The sequence below is a fragment of the Varanus komodoensis genome, unplaced genomic scaffold, assembly GCF_004798865.1.
Source record: "Varanus komodoensis strain SLA01 unplaced genomic scaffold, ASM479886v1 scaffold4, whole genome shotgun sequence".
NCBI lineage: Eukaryota > Metazoa > Chordata > Lepidosauria > Squamata > Varanidae > Varanus > Varanus komodoensis.
The window spans coordinates 41,927,894-41,947,915 of NW_025335941.1; the positions used below are offsets into that span (position 1 = coordinate 41,927,894).

Below are 20,022 nucleotides of genomic sequence, written 5' to 3' on the forward strand. Positions count from 1 at the left end.
GAAGTACTTCCTGATGGTTGGGTCCCCTAGGGTATGGAATGGGCTTCCATGGGAGATGGTTGAAACCCCTTCAGTGAGGGTATTTAAGGATAGGCTGGACATGCACGTGGTAGGCATGTCAGGAGTGGAGCTGACTGGAGCTGGAGGTCAGACTAGATAGCCTAGGAGGACCCTTCTGACTCACTCTGTTTCTGTGTTTTCCTTGAAGATTTTTGTTATTTGCGATTTTGCTGAACTGGCAGCCCGGCCTCCACTTTGTATCCATCAAAGCATCCTGATCCCAATGTTGCTTTAGCGTATCAGAGGAGGGAGGGATGGAGGAGGAGGAAGGGTAGCTGCCACCCCAGAAAACCATCTTAACCTGCAAAAAGGCCTTCTTTTTCTAGAGCTGAGAAAAAGAAGCAGATACTTCGTGCAGAAATACCTTCTGAATACCTTTGGGCTAGTTCTAATTACAGATTCTTCCCATGTTTTTTATTTAAATTTTGTGTGAAGAAGCATAAGTATTACTAGCTTACAAGGATTCACAAAATGAAGAAAACTTGTTTTGCCTGTTCAGTTTTCCTGTCAATTTTTGTTAGTGCTTGACAATTATTAATTAGATGGTAATTTGAAAGAAACTTACTGGGTTCTGACAGTAACACCTCCAGGGGATGTTGTTGAACCCTGCATTGTTCTTGAAATCTGAGTTAGTGTGTTTGAACCCAGTTGAGATAAGTGATCATGGTGAATAGCCCATAATTTGTAACTTGGTAACACACTATAAGAACATAAGAAGAGCGGGGTCCATTTTGGCCCGCATTCTGTTCCAGATGCTCACCAGATCTCACAAGGAGGACATGAGTGCAACATCACCCCCCCCCCCCCAAGTTCCCCAGCAGCTGGTATACATACAGGAGGTAGCATAGAGCCGCTAGGACTTGAAGCCATTGATAGCCTTCTCCTCCATGGGTTCTCTTCATGATTTTTTCATGGTTAACTAGCTATAGCTTCATAGTGCAGCTGTATTCAAACACGGAAACAACAACCTGCACTTAAACTACAACCAGCCTAGGAGTGTGAGTTCTCATGTTGTCTGAACCTAGTCAGAATTTTTTTTAAACAAAGGTTTTTTTTTTTTTTTACTAGAATAAGCGGTGAAAAAAGCACAAGTATTAAGTCTGGTCAAATATTGTTGTTTTATTGCAGGATTGTTTTATATTTCAAGACGATTGAGAGGACATACTGCAATATGCGTGGAAGAACCTAAATCCGAAGGCAGCTGCCCTCCTGGATCTTGGGATTCTTAAAAGAGAGTGAGATCTGTGGTCCCATCTTGCAGTCACACCAATTATCTCTAATTCATATGCACTCCAGCACCCCTATCAGTTCTTTGTTCTCCTTCACCAGCCCAGCTGTCAAGAGACTGCTGGGCTGGAAGCAAGGAGATGAAGAGGAAAAATGGGCCGAAAAGGCTGTGGACTCTTTGGTGAAGAAGCTGAAGAAAAAGAAGGGTGCTATGGAGGAACTGGAGAGGGCGCTCAGCTGTCCTGGGCAGCCCAGTAAGTGTGTTACAATCCCACGCTCTTTGGATGGAAGATTGCAAGTGTCTCATCGCAAAGGTCTACCACATGTCATTTACTGCAGAGTCTGGCGCTGGCCTGATCTTCAGTCTCATCATGAGTTAAAACCACTGGAATGTTGTGAGTTTCCATTTGGCTCCAAGCAAAAAGAAGTGTGCATTAATCCTTACCATTATCGGCGTGTGGAAACCCCAGGTATGTAAATAATTTAAACTATCTAAGATAATTTTACTGTGTTGGGTTTGCATCTTGTCATTATTTTGTCTGTAAAACACAGAGAGAGAATGAGAGAGAGAGGGAGGGAGGGAGGGAGGGAGGCTCCTTAGTGAAGAAGGGTAATGGATTCAGTTCTGATTCCATCTAGTCCAGTCTGTTTTCAGCAACAGCCAGGATATGTTCAGGAGTACAAAGCAATAATGAATATATCTTGCCTTTCCTAATTGCTGGCTTAGGGATCCCAAAATAGATATACTGCTACAGGTATTATGGATTAATTTGTTTGTTTCTCTTAATATTTATATTCTGCTCCATTCCCTTAAGACTGTCATTGCCTTTAAAGCCATGGAAGGTTATTTGAAGGACCACTTCAGGGTCAGCTGACAGTTACTACAGCTGAGGTGGCATCCTTGCACTAAAACATATAGCGAGGTTTGTAGAGGAGGACAATGATGTAGGATTTGATGCCAGGCTCTGACTGCCGCTATTCTTGTTTAGGTGCCCCCACCATGCCTTACCATGGCCCTACAACCCCATACAGGTGGGGAATCTGTTATGATGGTTTACTCTGAAAAGCTGATGGTTCCTGTTGGTTTTCTGAAGGAATTAGATTTTCTTGTACTAGAATTGGTGGTTCTTCTCATGATCTGGTTGATCTCTGGCACTGAGGGAGGACCAGGGTGATTTTTAAAATTAATTTAATTTATATGCTGCCTTTCTGCCAAGGAAAGGCACTCAAGATGGCTTACAGTAAAATTCTCATTAAAACCACAATTTTAATAGTTGACCTAATTGTTCCTAAATATCTTCACCTCCTGATAGGATGAGGAACTGGGGCAATGAAAGAGCTGGTATAATGACTAAAGTAAGAATCATGAAAAATTTGTGGCAATGAATCCAACTAAACTTGTGTTCCTTTGGAGACCACTCTGTGGTAGAGTGCCAAAACCTTGTTTTCATTTTATTTATTTATTTATTTATTTATTTATTTATTTATTTATTTATTTAAAGTTTTTATATGCCGTCCCCTTACTACATAGCCTCGGGACGGTCACATAAATTTTTAAGAAGGCATTTGGGTTAAATTAACTCTAATTGTTGCTAATTGTAAACACTTTGTTGTTGTGATTTATACTTTTGTTGGCTATTTTTATCTTGTTTTTAATATTGGTTTTTAAAGTTTGTTAATGTGAGCCACCTTTGGGACCACTGAAAGAAGAGTAAAAAAATACTTACTCCATTGAAAAGAATTTCTATACTGATTCCTGTTTTAGAAAAAGAATCCCAAAGTGGTTTACAATATAAAATTATGATGCAATACTCAAAGCGGTCATTAAAACAATAAACATTGATAAAAATAAAATCTCATTAAAATAACAAATAATAATAATTAATAATAGATTAATACAGGTCCAACTTACAGTGTTAGGGACAATGTAGACAAGAACTTGGAAAAGTTGGAACAGGTCTTCCAGCTATTCAAATATTTTTTCAAAACAGATTCTGGAAAGAAGATTGGATTGGAGTCAGCACTGTGGGAAGTGGGATTTCACTATTCTCTTTTCTCATTGTAGATTATAACATGCTCCAACTGATATTTGTCCCCGTGGAGTAACTCAGATTTTACGATAAAATGACTGTGTGATTGCCTTGCTATGAGCACAACTTAAATGCTCATCACATATTCACAATACAGTTGCAGAGCTACAGTAAATGAGTTCAGATGTGCCATAGCAATTTTGGATTGAGCTCTGAGATTTGCTCTTTTAGTGAAGGAAGCCAATATTCTCTTTGCTGTAGTCCAGCTCAACGCACATTCTTACGTGGGTAGTCCAGCTCAACCCACGTGCCGTGTGATAATGTGAACTGGCCTGTTGCCACCTTTTTTGGCTACTACCCCAAATCAGGTTTTAACAACTCAGTAGTATGCTGTGTGGGGGTAAAGTAGATCCTTTGTTTCTTTGAAAGCCATTGTGATATGGGATGCCTGAATTGTAGGTATAGTAGCTGTTCTTTCTTTCCTGTTAGAAAAGAGGTGTTACTGCATATGCCTGTCTTACAGCTTTCTTCAAATTTGTACTTGTCCAAGGTGCTGAAATGTTAGGGCTGTTTTTTGCTTAAGCTCTTTATTTAGGGCTAACTGAGATGCAGGAAATACTTGACCACATCAGCAGATATATATTTTTTTCATTGACAAAACATCCATGGATAATAATTCCATACGGGAGAAAGCATCAGTTTTGGGGGATAGGGCACTCAGCCCTTCACCTGGACAACATCTGCCCAATTTGTATTCTTGTCCCAGCCACCACACACACTTCCGTTGGCCTTGCTGGTTGCAGATGGGTGCCTAGGACAGTAGCAGGAATTCTAGGAAAGCAAGAAGCTACACGTTCTTGGAGTGTCTGTTTCTTAACTGCACTACAGTCTTGCTGCATCTCCTCTATGAAATGTTTAGAGAACCCTTTTTATGATTGAGAAAGAAGTCCCAGATGGTCCAATTTCTCACTCACTCGCAAATGCTAGGATAACTGGGTTTTATTAGACAGCCTTACCCTCTGAAGCCTGGATACAAGACTGTTCAGAGACAGGTCTATCAGAAATTGCATGTCTGATTATTTTTGGCATCTGTCTAGCATTAGCATTTGCTTTTCTTTTGTGGGTGCATCTTATTCCTTCTCTTCAGAGAACACTGGAAGAGCGTAGGAGCTGAATCATCACGCATACCTAGAACAATACACCAAAGTCATGGACCAGTCTGGGAATCTAGGATAGGAATCAGCAAGTCTGTGTATTTTAAAATGGGGCTAGTGTTCTCCTCTTGGGAATTCAGCCCACTGTTGGGGCCCTGCAATACTGAGCCTTTTTTAACCCCCTGTTTACAAGAGTTTCCTGATTAATCAGTCAGGTATCAGCTTGTTGTAATCTAATCTATGTTTCTGTCTGGAAATATTCTCTAATTAATATTTACACAAACATTTCCTTCAGCTAATCATTGTTGATTAAGTTGATCAAAGGACATCCTAAAGTTGTGTAATCATAGATGTCTTGTAGGTCAAATGCATGACATATGATGGTGGGGAGAGAAAAGGTATATTCATTACTTCATTCTCATCTTGCTAGTGGATATACATGAGCAAGAACAGTCTTCTGCACATCATTCCTAGCTGAATAAGGAACTGGCATGTCCAAGCTAAGTTTGCTAAAGTGAACACCGCAAGACTTGCCAGCAGGGCCCTGCTTGCCCTGATCCTGTGTGTGCCAGTGTTTTCCCCAAGGGGCCAGCAGCATGCCTGGCCTGGTAAATGAGCAGTTGAAGGTTTGAAACTGTCTCAGTTTTTCTTCTACTTCCCCCACCATGATAAGTTGCTTGAGGGCAAGGAAAGGGACCAGCATTCCTGTAAAGAGGCAGCATTGAGCCAAGGTGGACACCTTGAGTACCCCAGTGCTCACAAAACCTCAGCACTTTGGAGACAATCACTGATAAACTTTACCTATCGAAAGAATTCAGGAATGTATCTTATACTGAGCCAGTCGATTGGTCCGTCTTTGCAAGTGCTTCTGATACTGAGTGGCAGCAGTTATCCAGGGTTTCAGGCAGTTTTTCCAGTCCTGAAATACTGGGAATTAAACCTGAAACATTTGTTCTGCCATTGAGCTGCAGTATCCCTATATCTACAAGCATAAATGTTTGTTCTGTGTGTGACTCCTCATTTCAGTCCACCAGCCAACCATATGCATGTCTCCCCCCACTTTTTTTTGGGGGGGGGAATAGTTGAACTCCTGCCAGTAGGTTTAAAACTATCTCTTTGATAGTCTTAAAGGACACACTTCTTTATATAATTTACCAAATAGATCCTAGGATCATTTGATATAGAATATCTTGGTATGCTCCTGTGATCAGTTCTCTAAATCTTTTGACTTTATTATATGCCAGCACAGCCATATCAAAGACTCATTTTGTTGCTTTACAACTACCAATATCTACTTTTGGTTGTACCATACATTTTGTGTAGTATACAAACTGTAAGGAATTATGTCTCACTGTGATACAGAAAATAGTATTATTAATACATTGTATTTACACCCCAGATCCTTCTAATCTGTTGATAAAATGTCATTGATCTATTGCTGATGTTTGCATGTATATCTTGGTAAGATTTTATGACTCTATTTTTATGGAAATCCATTATGCTTCTTAAAATACTCCCATCTTAAATAATCCAGAATTTGTTAGCTTCATTGAATGTATTTCTCTTCCATCCCCTTTCCTTTTTCCTTTTATATCCACTTAGAAGGTGAGCATGTGGATGGGTAAGCTGGGCAAGAAGCAGATTAACGTACTTTAAATGTATAGATATTTATGAAGCCAGAGATGGAATTTCAGATGACAACTTTGTATTTTATCTTTCCCACACCTGAAATAGTGATTGAGCAATGAAAGTATCTAGTCAAATATAACTTTCTGCATCTTTTTTGCGAACAAAGATGGCAAAACACATTTGGGAAAATAATGTGTTTTGACTCACAAAGTAAACATTACTCTGGAATAGCCATGATTAAGCCTCCCTTTCAAACAAACAAATGAACAAGAACTAAATGCAACCATGGGAGAAAGGAACTAACCTGATCATGGAGAAACCGTGCAGTAATGACTTTGTGTGAGGGAGCATTACATCTCAGCCTTGCTGTCCTGATTATTTTAAGCTTACTTTCTAATACTGTTGCCATTTCCTCATCATTGTAATTGAATAACAATATTGGTTAATGTAATGATGCCTTCCCTGGATCCTTTCCTGACAGACCAAAAAGATTTTGTGGGGAGGATGTGATTTAGAGCGGGAAAGTAATTTAGGGGAATAGTGGAGCACTCCAGGTCCCATTCCACTTCCCTGATCAAGTTAATGCCTTCACCACAGGGCTTTATTTAGTTTAAAAGAATTGTGAGCTTAATCATGGTATAATGTTTACTTCAGCTGATTAGTCAATAAATCTTACTTTCTCAAATGTATTTTTATTACATTTGTTAACAGTGTTAACAACATATTGAATAAAGCTTAGTGGGAGTTTGGTGGTAGTTCCAGCTGCTCGCTGGGATCTGTTGCCCTTTAAAGATTTAATCGTTTCTCTGGCATCCCTGATACTTGATCTATCAAATTTCTACCATTTTCTGAGAAATGTGGCCCAAATGGAGTTTCATTAAAGAATTTTCCATTTCTTTTTATATGTTTCTGTTACACCATTGTAAAATTTTTCCAAATACATATACAGTTTTCAGATTTTTGGGGGGTTGTTTTTGCCATAGCATGGTCTGTTTTTTTCTTAGTGTATTAGACCATAGTTTCCCAGCCTAATTTGCCATTTCAACAGACTCCTGCTTCAGACAACTTATTTTTAAGCATTCTGTGTATTTGTGTTTTCATACTTGATTTATTAATAGCACTGAATTTACTATTTCTCTTCTTTCAAGTTGCAGAATGTGGTAACAATAATAACACATTTTCTGAATGCTTTTTAATAATTGGACATTTGAAATTAATAGGTCTCTGTTGTGTGAACATTTGTACCCTAAGAGCCAGTGTGGTGTAGTGGTTAAGAGCATGGGACTGGGACTCAGACGATCTGGGTTCTAGTCCCTGCTCAGCCATGGAGCCAACTGGGTGACTTTGGGCCAGTCACAGACTCTCAGCCCAACCTACCTCACAGGGTGGTTGTTGTGGGGATAAGATGGAGGAGGAGATGTAAGCTGCCTTGAGCCCTTTGTAGGAAAAAGGCAGGATATAAATCAATAAATAAAAATCTGTGAATACAATCTTTTTAAAAAGTGTGCAAATATTCCCAGAGTTCTTTGCCAATACATAAAACTGAATTTTCAACCTGCATAATTTATGCAAATTAACTAAATTTGCTTCTTCCTGGTTATAAGGAGAGAGAAACTCAATGCTGAGCATTAAAGCCTTTCCATCTGTACTTTTAAAAAGCCCACTCAGCTCTCTCTCTCTCTCTCTCTCTCTCTCTCGCTCTCGCTCTCGCTCTCGCTCTCGCTCTCGCTCTCGCTCTCGCTCTCGCTCTGGCTCTGTTTTGTTACCCACATCCTTTCAGGCCATTTCAGTCTGATCCATTTGTAGGCAAAGCCAAAAGTGAAGAACTATGTATGATTGTTACCCATTTTAAGACTAATCAGAAATAGGCAAGATACGCTTGTTCATGTTGATTTATAAGGTTATCTCAGAGACGGCCTTCTTCCATACAGGCTGCCCTGGTCTCTGTTCTGAGCTGGAGGTTTTGCTCAATTAACACCAGCCTACTGAGGATCATTTGACCATGGTGCAAAGGAGGATCTTCTTGGTTGTGGCACCCACCCTATGAAATGATTTCTCTGCTGAAATCAGACAGGCACCTAGTGTGGAGTGCTTCCAGTAACAACTTCAAATACATCTGTTTCCCCTGACTGCTGACATTGTCAGCTATCCCTGATTATTTTAATGAGTTGTTATAATTTGATTACTGTTTTATTGCTTTAATGATTTATACTCATTTTATCATGATTTTATCTTTTAAACAGCTTTAGGATTTTTTAAATGGAAAGCAGTTTAGAACACCTCTTAAATGAATAAGGGCAGAACCCCTCAGCAGCACTTTTAAGCAGCATGCCAAATACCAAGTTCTTCATGTCTACTCAGAAATAATGATCTGCCAAGCAGCAAGTCTGCTAACAAGTAAGCAGGACTGACATAATTAGCAGCTTCCTCCCCAGGCCCACCCCCTCTTCCCACAGGAAAGATCTCTTTTCAGCTAGTGATCAGACATAAAAATATTTTTGCTGCTGAGAAAAGAGCCTTTTTAATGTTTTAGCAGTGAAATATTCTCTCTGTTCAGCTGCTGTTGAAGGTAAGAGATGTTTCCTTTCTGGGAGAAGAGATGGATGGAAACTGGGGGAAGAGCTGGTGGAGCAGCTGGGGAAGCCTTTCAGCCTGCATGCTGTCTTAAGGTCTAGAAACTTATTTTTGTATATGCAAGATAGGGGTAGCAGGAGCCACTTGTACTGTTTCTTTCCTCTCTCTTCCTCCACCCAATTAGTGATTAGAATATCATGATTGCTGTGTTGAGGTCACTGTAGCCCACAGTCACCCAGGGTTGAGTGCCTGTGAGACAGTGGCTCCAAATGCAGTTATTCCCGAGGAAGCTCTCCAGTCTCCTATGGAGAATGACAGACCGAACAGCATCCTGACAAATAGATGTATGGGGTGCCTGCTGACTTTTAGTGAGGGCAGGGACTGGTGCTGTAAGGGGGTGGTGAGGGACCTAGGAGCATTGAGAAGGGGTAGAAGAAGTGGCAATCCATCAAGAGGAGAAATGACAAGAGTGTACAGAACCCCTGAGCATGCACTTAGAGATCCTTAATTTGATTGAGCTTGTTGGTCTCCAGCATTCAAGGAACAGTGTAAGATGGAATGATATTTTGATAATGTGAGCCACCCAGAGCCTTTTAGTAATGGGATGGCATAGAAACACTTTAAATAAATAAATAATGTGGCTGCTGAAACTTCGGAGAGTTCGCAGAAGAACACTGTTTTGCATACAGGGGGTCTATGGTTCGGTCCCTCATATCTTGAATTAAAATGTTTCTCGGTGTTTGGTGACTCTTCTGGTAGAATCTATGGAGAGTAGCTAATGCTGGGCAAGATGTATAAATGGTAAAGCCAGGTGAAAGGCACCTTCCCATGTTGCGCATTTTTGTTCCTCTTGTTCTAGTGTTGCCTCCAGTCCTGGTTCCAAGACATAGTGAATTCAACCCACACCTCAGCCTCCTTGCCAAATTCCGAAATGCATCCCTTCACAGTGAGCCGCTGATGCCTCATAATGCAACCTATCCAGATTCTTTCCAACAACCTTCTTGTACTTCTTTCCAAGCATCACCCAACATGTTTGCACAGTCACCTAACAGTATGAGCTACCCTGACTCCCCAGGGAGTTCTTCTGCACCAGGAAGTCCTTATCCACTCACAGGTAAGAAATGACTTAGCAGCAAGTCCTGAACCACCTTTGTAATGCCAGTGAATTGTCTTCTGCATTGATTTTTCTGTATGGAATACAGTAGCCTCTTTACCAAGGAGCTTGTAATGCTATTCAGATTTGGTGATGTGAGTTCTCTAGACATTTTTGAACCAGAAGTTTTATTATGGAAATTAGGGTAATTTGTATAAGTTAATCTCATGTTTACATCAGAACATTTTCTTATGCCCTAGAGTGTGATTGAGTTTATGTTTAGTTTACTTGCATGTGACAAACAAGACAGAAGTTTTTGTAGGAGTACTTGATATCGTCAAACATTATTTGGAAGTCCAAGTATATGTTTACTTGCTTGTCTTAACTGCTTACTTGCCTTCCACATAGAATTTCTGAAAGCTGGTACAATAGGACTTGTCTGTGCAGAAGCTATACTGAGTCATCCTCAACAAGGCTTGTTCTTATATGAGCTTAAGAATTCTAGCTTTCATTGTTTTTTATGCCAATGTACCTTTTAGGCTGACAGGACTCTAATCTTCCAGATCCCCCGATTTCTTTTTAAAAGGTCAGTGTGATGCTGGCTATCTTCTGGTCACAAAGATTATTTCAACAAACATATTTTATTAGAAGTTCAGCATTTTCAGAATGAAGAACATGCAAGTGAATAGCCCTCAGTGCCTTTCTAGTTGGCAGTGCATTATTTCTGGAACTTCAGTCAGCGTTGGCTCACTGAATCCATGGTATCAACCTTCTTTCCCATTCTAGGAGGTACCTTCAGTAGCGATATCTATTGCCACATTTTTCCAGTATCCAAGAACCTTGGAAGGGAATAGAAGTTTTATCTATTCCTTTCTATCCATCCTAATTTAGACCATAAAGGGATCCATATCAATTCATTACTAACATTTTGATTTTGGTTCTTCTGCTATGAATTTGTGCCAATGAAATGCCAAACCCATTCACTTTCTCCATTTTTCCCTCCCTAGTTGAAACTCCACCCCCACCTTACAATGCAAGAGAAACCCCAGGGAACCACAATGGACGCCTAGTACATGCAGTTGCAGACAGTCAGTTAGTGTTGTCTTTGCCCAATGGAGGTAAATCCACCACTGAAGAACTTAAAAGTATGTAAATATTTGTATTGTTTTCTAGTGGGAAAGACGTGGGCAACGCTTCTGACAGATAACTCGTCACACTTCATTTAAGGTGGTCTTTAATCAAAGTGGGGCCTGCTGAAGTCTTCAAACCACAGTATTCTTGGAGCTGTTCTGTTGACAGAACTGTGCCTTTAGTAGCATTGCTGTCTCCAAAGTTGTTTGGGGACCTGGGGGCTACACAGCCATTACTTTAAATTTCAGTTCATTCATTTTATTTCCATACTGCCCAGTCATCAAAACTGTCAGGACAATTTACAAAGATGAAACTCTTAAAATATAGCAACATAAAATAATCTCATTTACATATAAATTATAAGACAATTTTAAACAGTCATCAGGAAAAAATCCTAAGACTTGTTTAAAACAACACCTTATCATATGTTGAGCATAGGAAAGCCTTAGCCCAACACTGAAAATACATTATCATTGCGTTGATGCCAGATGGAGCCCACTGAGGAGGACATTCTGTAACTGAGTGGCAACCACCAAGAAGATTCTCTCCCTTAGTTCCCTTGATGCCATCCTCCAAACAGATCAAATCATTTGATCTGTTTGGTGGCTTATAAATGTAAAAATAAATAAAATAAATAAACCTTTGCTGTGGGGAAGCACCCTTTCTAGCAGCTACACTCCCCCACTGCCTATTTTTACTCTAGAGTAGATACAGGGCAAACCTAGTTAAGACACTCTGCATCTGCTCTAGGGTAAAATTGGAGGAAAGATGTAACTGCAAGATAAAGATTTAAGGTAAGGCCTGTTTTGGCCCCCAGTTACTACATCTGTGTTTTGAATGCAGGTCAAACACACCAGCCCTTAAAATGATAAAGAAAAGCTCAAGGAAGCACAAAACCTCAAGTGTAGCCATTGGACATGACGTGTGAGAACTGTAGGAAAGAAGGCTTTCTAGCAGATGGGGCCTTACCTATTCCACAGCTAGTGACTCTGTTACTTAATCTGGTTGCTTGAGGCATCCCTTTCTCTTTGAGGAGCAACGTGGGGGAAGAAGGCCAACACTCCAGCTCTGAGTATGGAAGACATTCTCCCATGCATTGTAACCTCTGATAGGTTTCAAACAGCTACTGTAGACATGGCTCCACTGGGGTGCAAAAAGAAAAAGGCAAGGCCCCATATTACTATTACAACTCCCTATCGAAAAGCAGTTTGCCATAGTAAAGTCATGCAACAAGCAGTGGCCTGAATTTTCCAAATTAAAGTGTGAAAAGCGACTTTCATGCCTTTGACTTAAACCTACTGGGCTGGATCCAGATTTGGGGCAAGGCCTTTGAAATCAGTGGGACTTCAGTTAGTCATGACTAACTTAATGGGGCCCAGCCAATTGCTTATCAATGTATTGCATGACCCTCTGATCTTGCATTGTGAGAAAGTGAAAGATACATGTTTTACTCACTCCTTCCATATCAACTTGCTTTCCCTTCTCCTCCCTCATAAAAAAGTCTCTGATTGGTTTTGAAGGCTATGCCATGATCGGGATAAGGCACAGTGTAGATAAGTTATTTAACTCTCCCTTTCTGTATCTAATTCTATATATATTTTTGAGATATAATGGTCTGAGTGGTTCACAATATTTGATACATAGACGCTACAGAGATAGTTCTATATACCAAGAATGCCTTCAGTTTTCGTTAATGCTGGGAAGGAATTAGGTACAAAAGTGCACTCGCTTTTCATCACATTGTCACATCTCAAAAGGAAATTATTTTCCTTTTTTGGACACACATTGACAACATGCAGTAGAAAGTGAAGGCATAGTGGCATGCATCCATTTGCTTTTCATCCCCTTCTTCAAAAACCATAAAACTGCTGTGATATTTTGGGTTTCAGTATCTTCTCTTTACCAAGATTTTTTACAGTTGCATTAAGCAGTGTTATTTATACTGGATCCTGACATCTCTTTCTAGAGTGATTGTAACCAAAGTCAGACCATAATTATTTTCTGGTCTGGGTGGTTTTTGTCATTCAGGAGCAATAATATAAAATGGGAACTGCTTCAATAGTGTCAGTTCTTCAACATCATACCAGAGTTAATGCCAGAGTTGCTTCCAGTTAGAAAGTTTCAAGGATATATTAGCTTTATAAGCACAGATGTATCAGCTCCATTTCATGACAAAGAAGCTAAATGCACATAATGCAGAATTGAGGACCTGTATGCTGATTGCATAAACATTTACCTCTTGCCTCTTTGAACCACATGAGGAAGAGGATTGGAGGCCTCCTCATGGTCACTCCCAGCACTGCTAGCTCCATGCAGCCTTATGGAAATCTAGTGAAATGGTGGTTGGTGATGGCTGGACTCTCTGCCACAGAATTCTGCTTCCCTACACAGTTATCAAAAGTGAATGACATTGAAGCTGTCAACTTGTGGCTCCCAATTGTCAGAACACAAACACTTAACAACAACATTTCGGAACTTGCTGTAGAGGCAAGTTCTGAGAGCACTTGTGACTGGTCATATGGTTATGATGATGAGCTATTAAAGTTTTTTCTTCTCCATTGCCTTTGCATTCTTCTTTGCCCCGGGCTCTCCTTCCAGACTTCCGACCTGTTTGCTATGAGGAACCACAGCATTGGTGTTCGGTAGCATACTATGAACTCAATAATCGAGTAGGAGAGACGTTTCAGGCCTCTTCTCGAAGTATACTGATTGATGGCTTTACAGATCCTTCAAACAATAAGAGCAGGTTCTGCCTCGGGCTTCTGTCCAATGTAAATAGGAACTCTACTATAGAAAACACCAGGAGACACATAGGAAAGGGTAAGAGCAATTTCTTATTATACTGGTAAGAAATTATTCTTGGAAACTATTGTATGATCTGGAAATTCAAACTCATTCATCTGTATGGCCTTAGAGACGTTGGAAATGTTTACATCAGAATGCTTGCATGCTATGTGAAACTCGCAGGTGCATTCACCTCTTGGGTTAAAACAGGAGTGTAGTACCTCAGGTCCAGGGTCCAAATCCAGTTATGCTGAGGTTTCATTGCTGGCCCTCTGGAGTTCCCCAGATGACCACATGCCTTCCCCTGGCCCCATACCCAACCATCACTTGTGGGAAACACATGAGTAAGACGTGACAATCAGAGCACCCTTCCACTCATATTCCCTGTGAACTCTTGCACACAGGCATACTGCCTCTGATACTGGAGGCAGCAGTTAGGACAATAGCAGCCCTTGATAGTGCTGTGATCCAGAGTTATCTCGCCTCTTTTAAACCCACCCTGGTTGGTGATCATCTCTACATTTTGTGCTAGCCAGTTCCAGAGTTTAGCTGCACTGTGAGGAAGTACTTCCTTTTGTAATGGTGTGATGGTGTAACTTGGTGTCCTGCAACAGCAGGGGGCTGGACCCGATGGCCTTCTGGCCTTTCGACTTCTACTATTCTATGATTGTCTGTCCTGAAACTCCCATATTGTTCCGTAGGTCCACTCTGGATTCTGGAGGGAGGAAGAAAAATGTCTCCCTACCCACTTTCTCTTATCATGCAGAAAGTTACGCACCTCTGCCAGGATTCCCCCTATTTGCCTTTTCTTTAAGCTGAACAATACAAGCCATTGTATTGGGCAGGGAGTGAAAGTAGCATGGCCAAGAGGAGCCAAGCACTGATTTACTTCAGAGATCATGACAAAGGCTTGGTTGTGTCATCGAGTGTGGCTTCTACGCCGGAAGGGGTATCTAGGAGCACTTTGCTATCCAGAGGGAGGCCTGTGGCAGGCCATTTTTTCCATAGCTTCAATGTGGAATACCTACCATGCAACTAAACTTCATTCCAAACCACAGAATCTCAACATTGCCATTTTTAAAAACTACAGTCCATCTTACAGTGCTAGTCCTCCACATAATGAAACTCAGGGCAGATCTGGCTTTAATCTGTACTGAAGCCTGCAGAAAATTACCTTTGGGTTTCTCTCCTTCCTTTTAAGGTGTCCACCTGTATTATGTTGGGGGAGAGGTATATGCAGAATGTGTGAGTGACAGCAGCATTTTTGTACAGAGTCGCAATTGTAACTACCAGCACGGCTTCCACCCAGCCACTGTCTGCAAGATCCCCAGTGGCTGCAGCCTGAAGATTTTCAACAATCAACTCTTTGCCCAGTTGCTTGCCCAGTCGGTTAACCATGGTTTTGAGGTCGTCTATGAGCTAACCAAGATGTGTACCATCCGGATGAGCTTTGTGAAAGTAAGAACTTCTCTGTTTGTGGTTGTAAACTGCAAAATGGCATGGTTAGTCTCTTACTGTGGGGGCATTTTCTAAATACAACCAGTTAAAACAAGTTCTACAGCTGATAATCACAAAACTTGGGATGTTGGTGCAAACTGTTGAATTCTGAATATGCATAGATCTTTTCTTCCAAACATCATGTATGAACCAAGCAAAAATTAGGAAACTATCATAAAAATGTGTATGTTGTGGAATATTTTGGATACCACTAATCTAGGTGGTCCCTGAATTGGCCTCCACTGCCAGGAAGCAATCATGGAGAGATGGTTTTAGTTTGCTCAGATTAAGGCTGCGAGGCCAGTAAAAATCTGCCTCCAGCTCTATCAAACACCACATAACAAGAACAAGAGACTGCTACAACCATTGTAGATGACGTGGCTGGTGCTGTGACATCTAAAAAAAATAAAATCAATTGGATTGGTCTGCATACAGTTGGCTCTGTTCGTAAAAGCATCAGGCTGTTGATCATGGCAAAGAACAGTGCAGAAGAAACCTAAATGCCCTTTGGCAGAATTACCCAACAGATAAGGAATAAGTTGTCTGGTTAATGATCCCAACAATCAATATTAGTTTCATAGTACAAAACTAAAGTTTTGGGAGGGTGTTCTACCCACGTTCTCACTATTTTTTATCTGAAAAACATTCTGAGATATGGAAGATCACAAATCTCATTTGTGATGTTAAACATTTATTTAGTAGTTAGTTCCACATGAGCGTAAGTTGGTTCATCACCCTTTTTTCTCTGTTTTGGCAACACACTCTGATAATAAACATTACTACAAATTAAACCAAAAATAGTTGTTCCCCTGCCAGTTCACTGTGCTATCATCTGGCACTACAGAAATAGTTGCAAATTGTGAACTCCATACTAGATGCCTTTCTTCTTTTTTGCTATTCATAAACGCTACTCTGCTTGTTTTCTAATAGCTACTTTTCTTTATTTATGACAAACAAAATATTTCTATTTATACAAAGAAATAGCTATATATCTCTCATTTGAAATGGATGTTTTCTACTCTGTACTGGAAGGGAAGTGGTGAATGCTTCATTCTTTCCTTTGAATAGAGCAGAAACAAGATGGGGTTTCAGCCTAGTGAACCTGAGAGAGCTCCAGTGGTGATGCCATGAAACCCAGAATTTTACACAGGAGAAAAGGAGTTGCTAAGTTTAAACAGCTTTCCTAAACTCAACTATTGAGACGATGTACCAAAACCTGTCAGGGATGCATTCCCTCAAATGTGCTTGCCCTTGGAGCCTCTTTGTACAAACACATATAGGTTAAGAAGATGATGAAGAACCTTCCTTTATTTTGGCCATTGCTGTTTCTACTTGTCTTCTCCTCTACAAACAGTGGGTCAAAATGTGCACAGCTCTCAAGGTTAATTTTCCCCATTACATCACCCACTGCTGTTCTGCCAGTAAATCCCAAGCAGATTTGCAAGAAGTTTTTCCATGGTTGGGGTGGTGGGAAATACGGTCTGTGATACTGATCCTCCTGGGACACTGACACTGAACCAGTATGAAGCCTGCATCCTCTGGATCCCATTTGCAGCAAGGATTGGGAATCACCCCATGCTCTTACCTAGCATAGAAATAAGAAATTCAAGCTGCGTAATATTTCCTGATTTATTGGGAACCTTGTGCCTACAACACAGTGTGTGCACTGGTCTGTCATATACATTCTGGGGTGCACACACTTCCTTGTGGGCCAGATTCAAGGATAGAACCCCTTTATTTTTCATCATATCTGCATGATCCTCTTTAGATGCCTATAGCTGTACCTGGAAACAAGCAGGTAGGCACTTTGGGGCTGCAGCATGAGCTCTGCTGCTTCCTTCATTTATAAATTGATGTATGCATGGCCTTTCAAGGGAATGCTAACCTGCCGGTCCTCTTCACCGCCTCCCGTTCTTCCAACTCTCCAAATCCCTTGCTCAAACATTGGCTGATGGGTGATGTAAAAATGCTTTTGGTACACTTCTCTTGTATCCTACTTTTCCTTTGTTCCTGGCTCATGTTCTCTTGTTCTGGCAATTTGACCCTCACAACAAATTGGTAGTTTTAGAATGACAGAGTGCAACTGGCCTGGGGTCATCCAGTGAGCTTCATGGATGTGAAAGTATTTGAATCTGGGTTTATCTGATATTAATCAAATAGTGAAATTGTGACATACGCATTCTGCAGCTCACACAACACCCATGGTCCAGCTTTAAAAAAAACCTTTTATTTTTTATGATATCAGTCAAGGTCTCCTTGGGTGCCTACAGCTGTAAGCTGAAAATAAGAGCAGGTGAGAGAGTGTAGTCTCCTTGGTTAGGTGGGGAACGATATTCCAGAAAGAAGCATGTTAGCTTTGTGATTACCAAAGAATCAGCCCCAAGAGCACTGTGCATGGCCCCTTCAGTTGCAATCTGGAAGAAAGCATTTCCTCTGAGTCCATTCTGGGGAAAAGATGTTACATGTGCCAAAAATGCAGCACATGTGGTTTCACTGTGAACTCACTGTTCAATTCAGGTCATATGCACCCTTTATTTAATCTTCAGTGCAGTTTGAAAACATGGATCAAAAATTCCACTCTAGCAGTCTACAGTGTAAAGACTGTCACCCACAAAAGTACCAGCTGGGACCTCAAAAGGAGACATAGAATCCCAGTGGCTTGTGCAGAGAGCAAGTCTTAATATAAACTCCACCTGAAACTCTTTCCAGACACCACCAGAGGGGGGTGAAGAACCATTTAATGAACCAAGGGTTTGACTGATGAGATACTGTGTCAGCCATGGTTTCATACGCAGTACAAAGCAACGCAAGTTTGACATGCTGCACTGTTGTCATAAATGGAAGAATCATAAAGCATTAATTGAGATATGTTTAATGACTTCAATTTAAAATATGTTCAAGGTTTGCACTTGAGGAAAAAGTAACCAGCAGAATCTGGGAAGTTGCTTATTCGAATAGGACACAAATCTTACCTTGCTATCTTTTACAATGTACAATTTGTTAACCTTTAGCATCACAGTTGTTAGCTGAACCAAATTCTTTCTAGAGTGGTTTTGGTCTTTCTATATGTGTCTTCCAAATAGATGGTGAATGTTGCCTCCCATGAGAGTGGCAGTTACCTGCTGGGGGATAGGAATAGAGAATTTCAGAGAAAGGAACCCAGACAAGTATGTAATTGATGAAATCAGAGTGGCTGATGGGGACCAGGGTTGCCTAAAGGGCTGCATGCCATAATGGGTGCTGGGCCAAGGTGCACAGGTACCTCAGCCTACCAGGAAGGAAGTATCCTGTTGAGATGAGTGATCTTCATTAGGAATGCTGAGAAGACAGTGAGGTTAAAGCCTCTTCCCACCCAGTAAGTTCAAAAATCATTCTCAAACCCATAACATGAAGGTGAGCAATGTATGGCCCTCCAGATGTTTGGCCTGCAACACCCTGCGCAGCATAGCCAGTGCTTGAAGGAGTATGGGAGTTCCAGGCCAAAACATCTGCAGGGCCACAAGTTGTCCAGCCTTGCACTTAACATAAAAACTATAAGCTAAGGAATTGTAGGCAATGATGGAAGAAAATGTAAATCGCGTAGAATACAAAGCCAATGCAGCAGGCCTTAAGGCTCTTTCCTTTATTGCAAAATCATCTCTGCCTCTGTTCAACTGCCCTGAATGAACAGGTCTGCTTTACTGATTCATTTTAAACTTTATTATAGCCAGTAGCTAAGCAATAAACTTTTATTACTACCATTTTCTTGGATGAAATTATTACTGACATTTTCTTGGATGAAATTCTCCCTGTGGATGCTGCAGAACTAGATTCTCCTTGACAGTGTGAAAAGCAAGACAACCTTTTTGACCCAATGGCATTTGTTCATTTCTTTTGTAGGGCTGGGGAGCAGAGTACCATCGTCAGGATGTTACAAGTACTCCGTGCTGGATTGAGATCCATCTGCATGGACCGTTGCAATGGCTAGATAAGGTGCTGACGCAAATGGGTTCCCCCCATAACCCAATTTCCTCTGTTTCTTAAGAATCATCTCTGCAATCTACCTATGGGACAAACAATTGCAGGCGATGGCTTGTAGATTTCCCCTATTGCAGCCAACCCAAGTTTCTGTATGTAGCTGTAAATATATGTACATAGTGTCTTACCAGTGGTGTTTTTCCATGCTATCGTTATGTTTATTGGTTAATTGTGTTCTTTCTGCTGACAAACCCATAAAAGTTTGGGCTTCACAAGCCTGCTTTTGGGTATGGAATAAAACCTGTTGTTTGCAAGCAAAGCTAAATTCTATAACCTACATACATTTTGCAAATTGAACAAGTTGCCATGTGGAGTCCTAAGAATTATCTTACTAGATCAGGCCAGAATCCATTTAGTCCACATTCTGTTTCTTAACAGCAACCAGAAATAGTGCCAATTTTTCATGCAAACTCGCTTGTTATTTCTGTCACCATACCCTGTCTGCATAATGTGAAGCCTTACAGTTTAGAATCTTGTTTTAAAAACAGAGAGGGTGGAAGCTGAGCTACGGATGATGCATTATACTAAACAAGTGGTTGGTGCTGATGCATTAAATTCTCTCCTGCTCTGTATCTTCTGGGACAACTTGCCCAGTTCGTGATAGTATAGCATGGTTCATTTTCATAGCTACATCCAACATCAGTCAGTGGCGATGAGGGGCTGGGGTGAAGGCACATGCAGCCACTGCTGAGATGGCAAGTATGCTTTTATTTTTCCCGCTGTCTTCCGATCAAGGCATTGTGCATTTCCTCACATACTGCATTTGCTTGTGAAGGCACGAAAACTCTACATCTTAACAATGAGACAAGGGTAATTGCTCCTGGAT

The 20,022-nt window shown here is 40.9% G+C and overlaps 1 protein-coding gene across 2 annotated transcripts; it reads left to right on the forward strand.

Moving 5' to 3' along the window:
* The first annotated feature begins 1,237 nt into the window (after positions 1-1,237).
* SMAD9 (SMAD family member 9) lies at positions 1,238-19,202 on the forward strand. Of its 2 annotated transcripts, none has more exons than XM_044442126.1 (6): positions 1,238-1,757; positions 9,534-9,788; positions 10,775-10,912; positions 13,497-13,718; positions 14,884-15,140; positions 19,059-19,202. In XM_044442126.1, the coding sequence occupies exons 1-6, from the start codon at positions 1,346-1,348 to the stop codon at positions 19,200-19,202; spliced, it is 1,428 nt and encodes a 475-aa protein (XP_044298061.1). In that variant the 5' UTR covers positions 1,238-1,345. The 2 variants fall into 2 exon arrangements, with proteins under 2 accessions (XP_044298061.1, XP_044298063.1); XM_044442128.1 differs by having other exon boundaries at positions 10,775-10,885.
* The last annotated feature ends 820 nt before the right edge of the window (positions 19,203-20,022 follow it).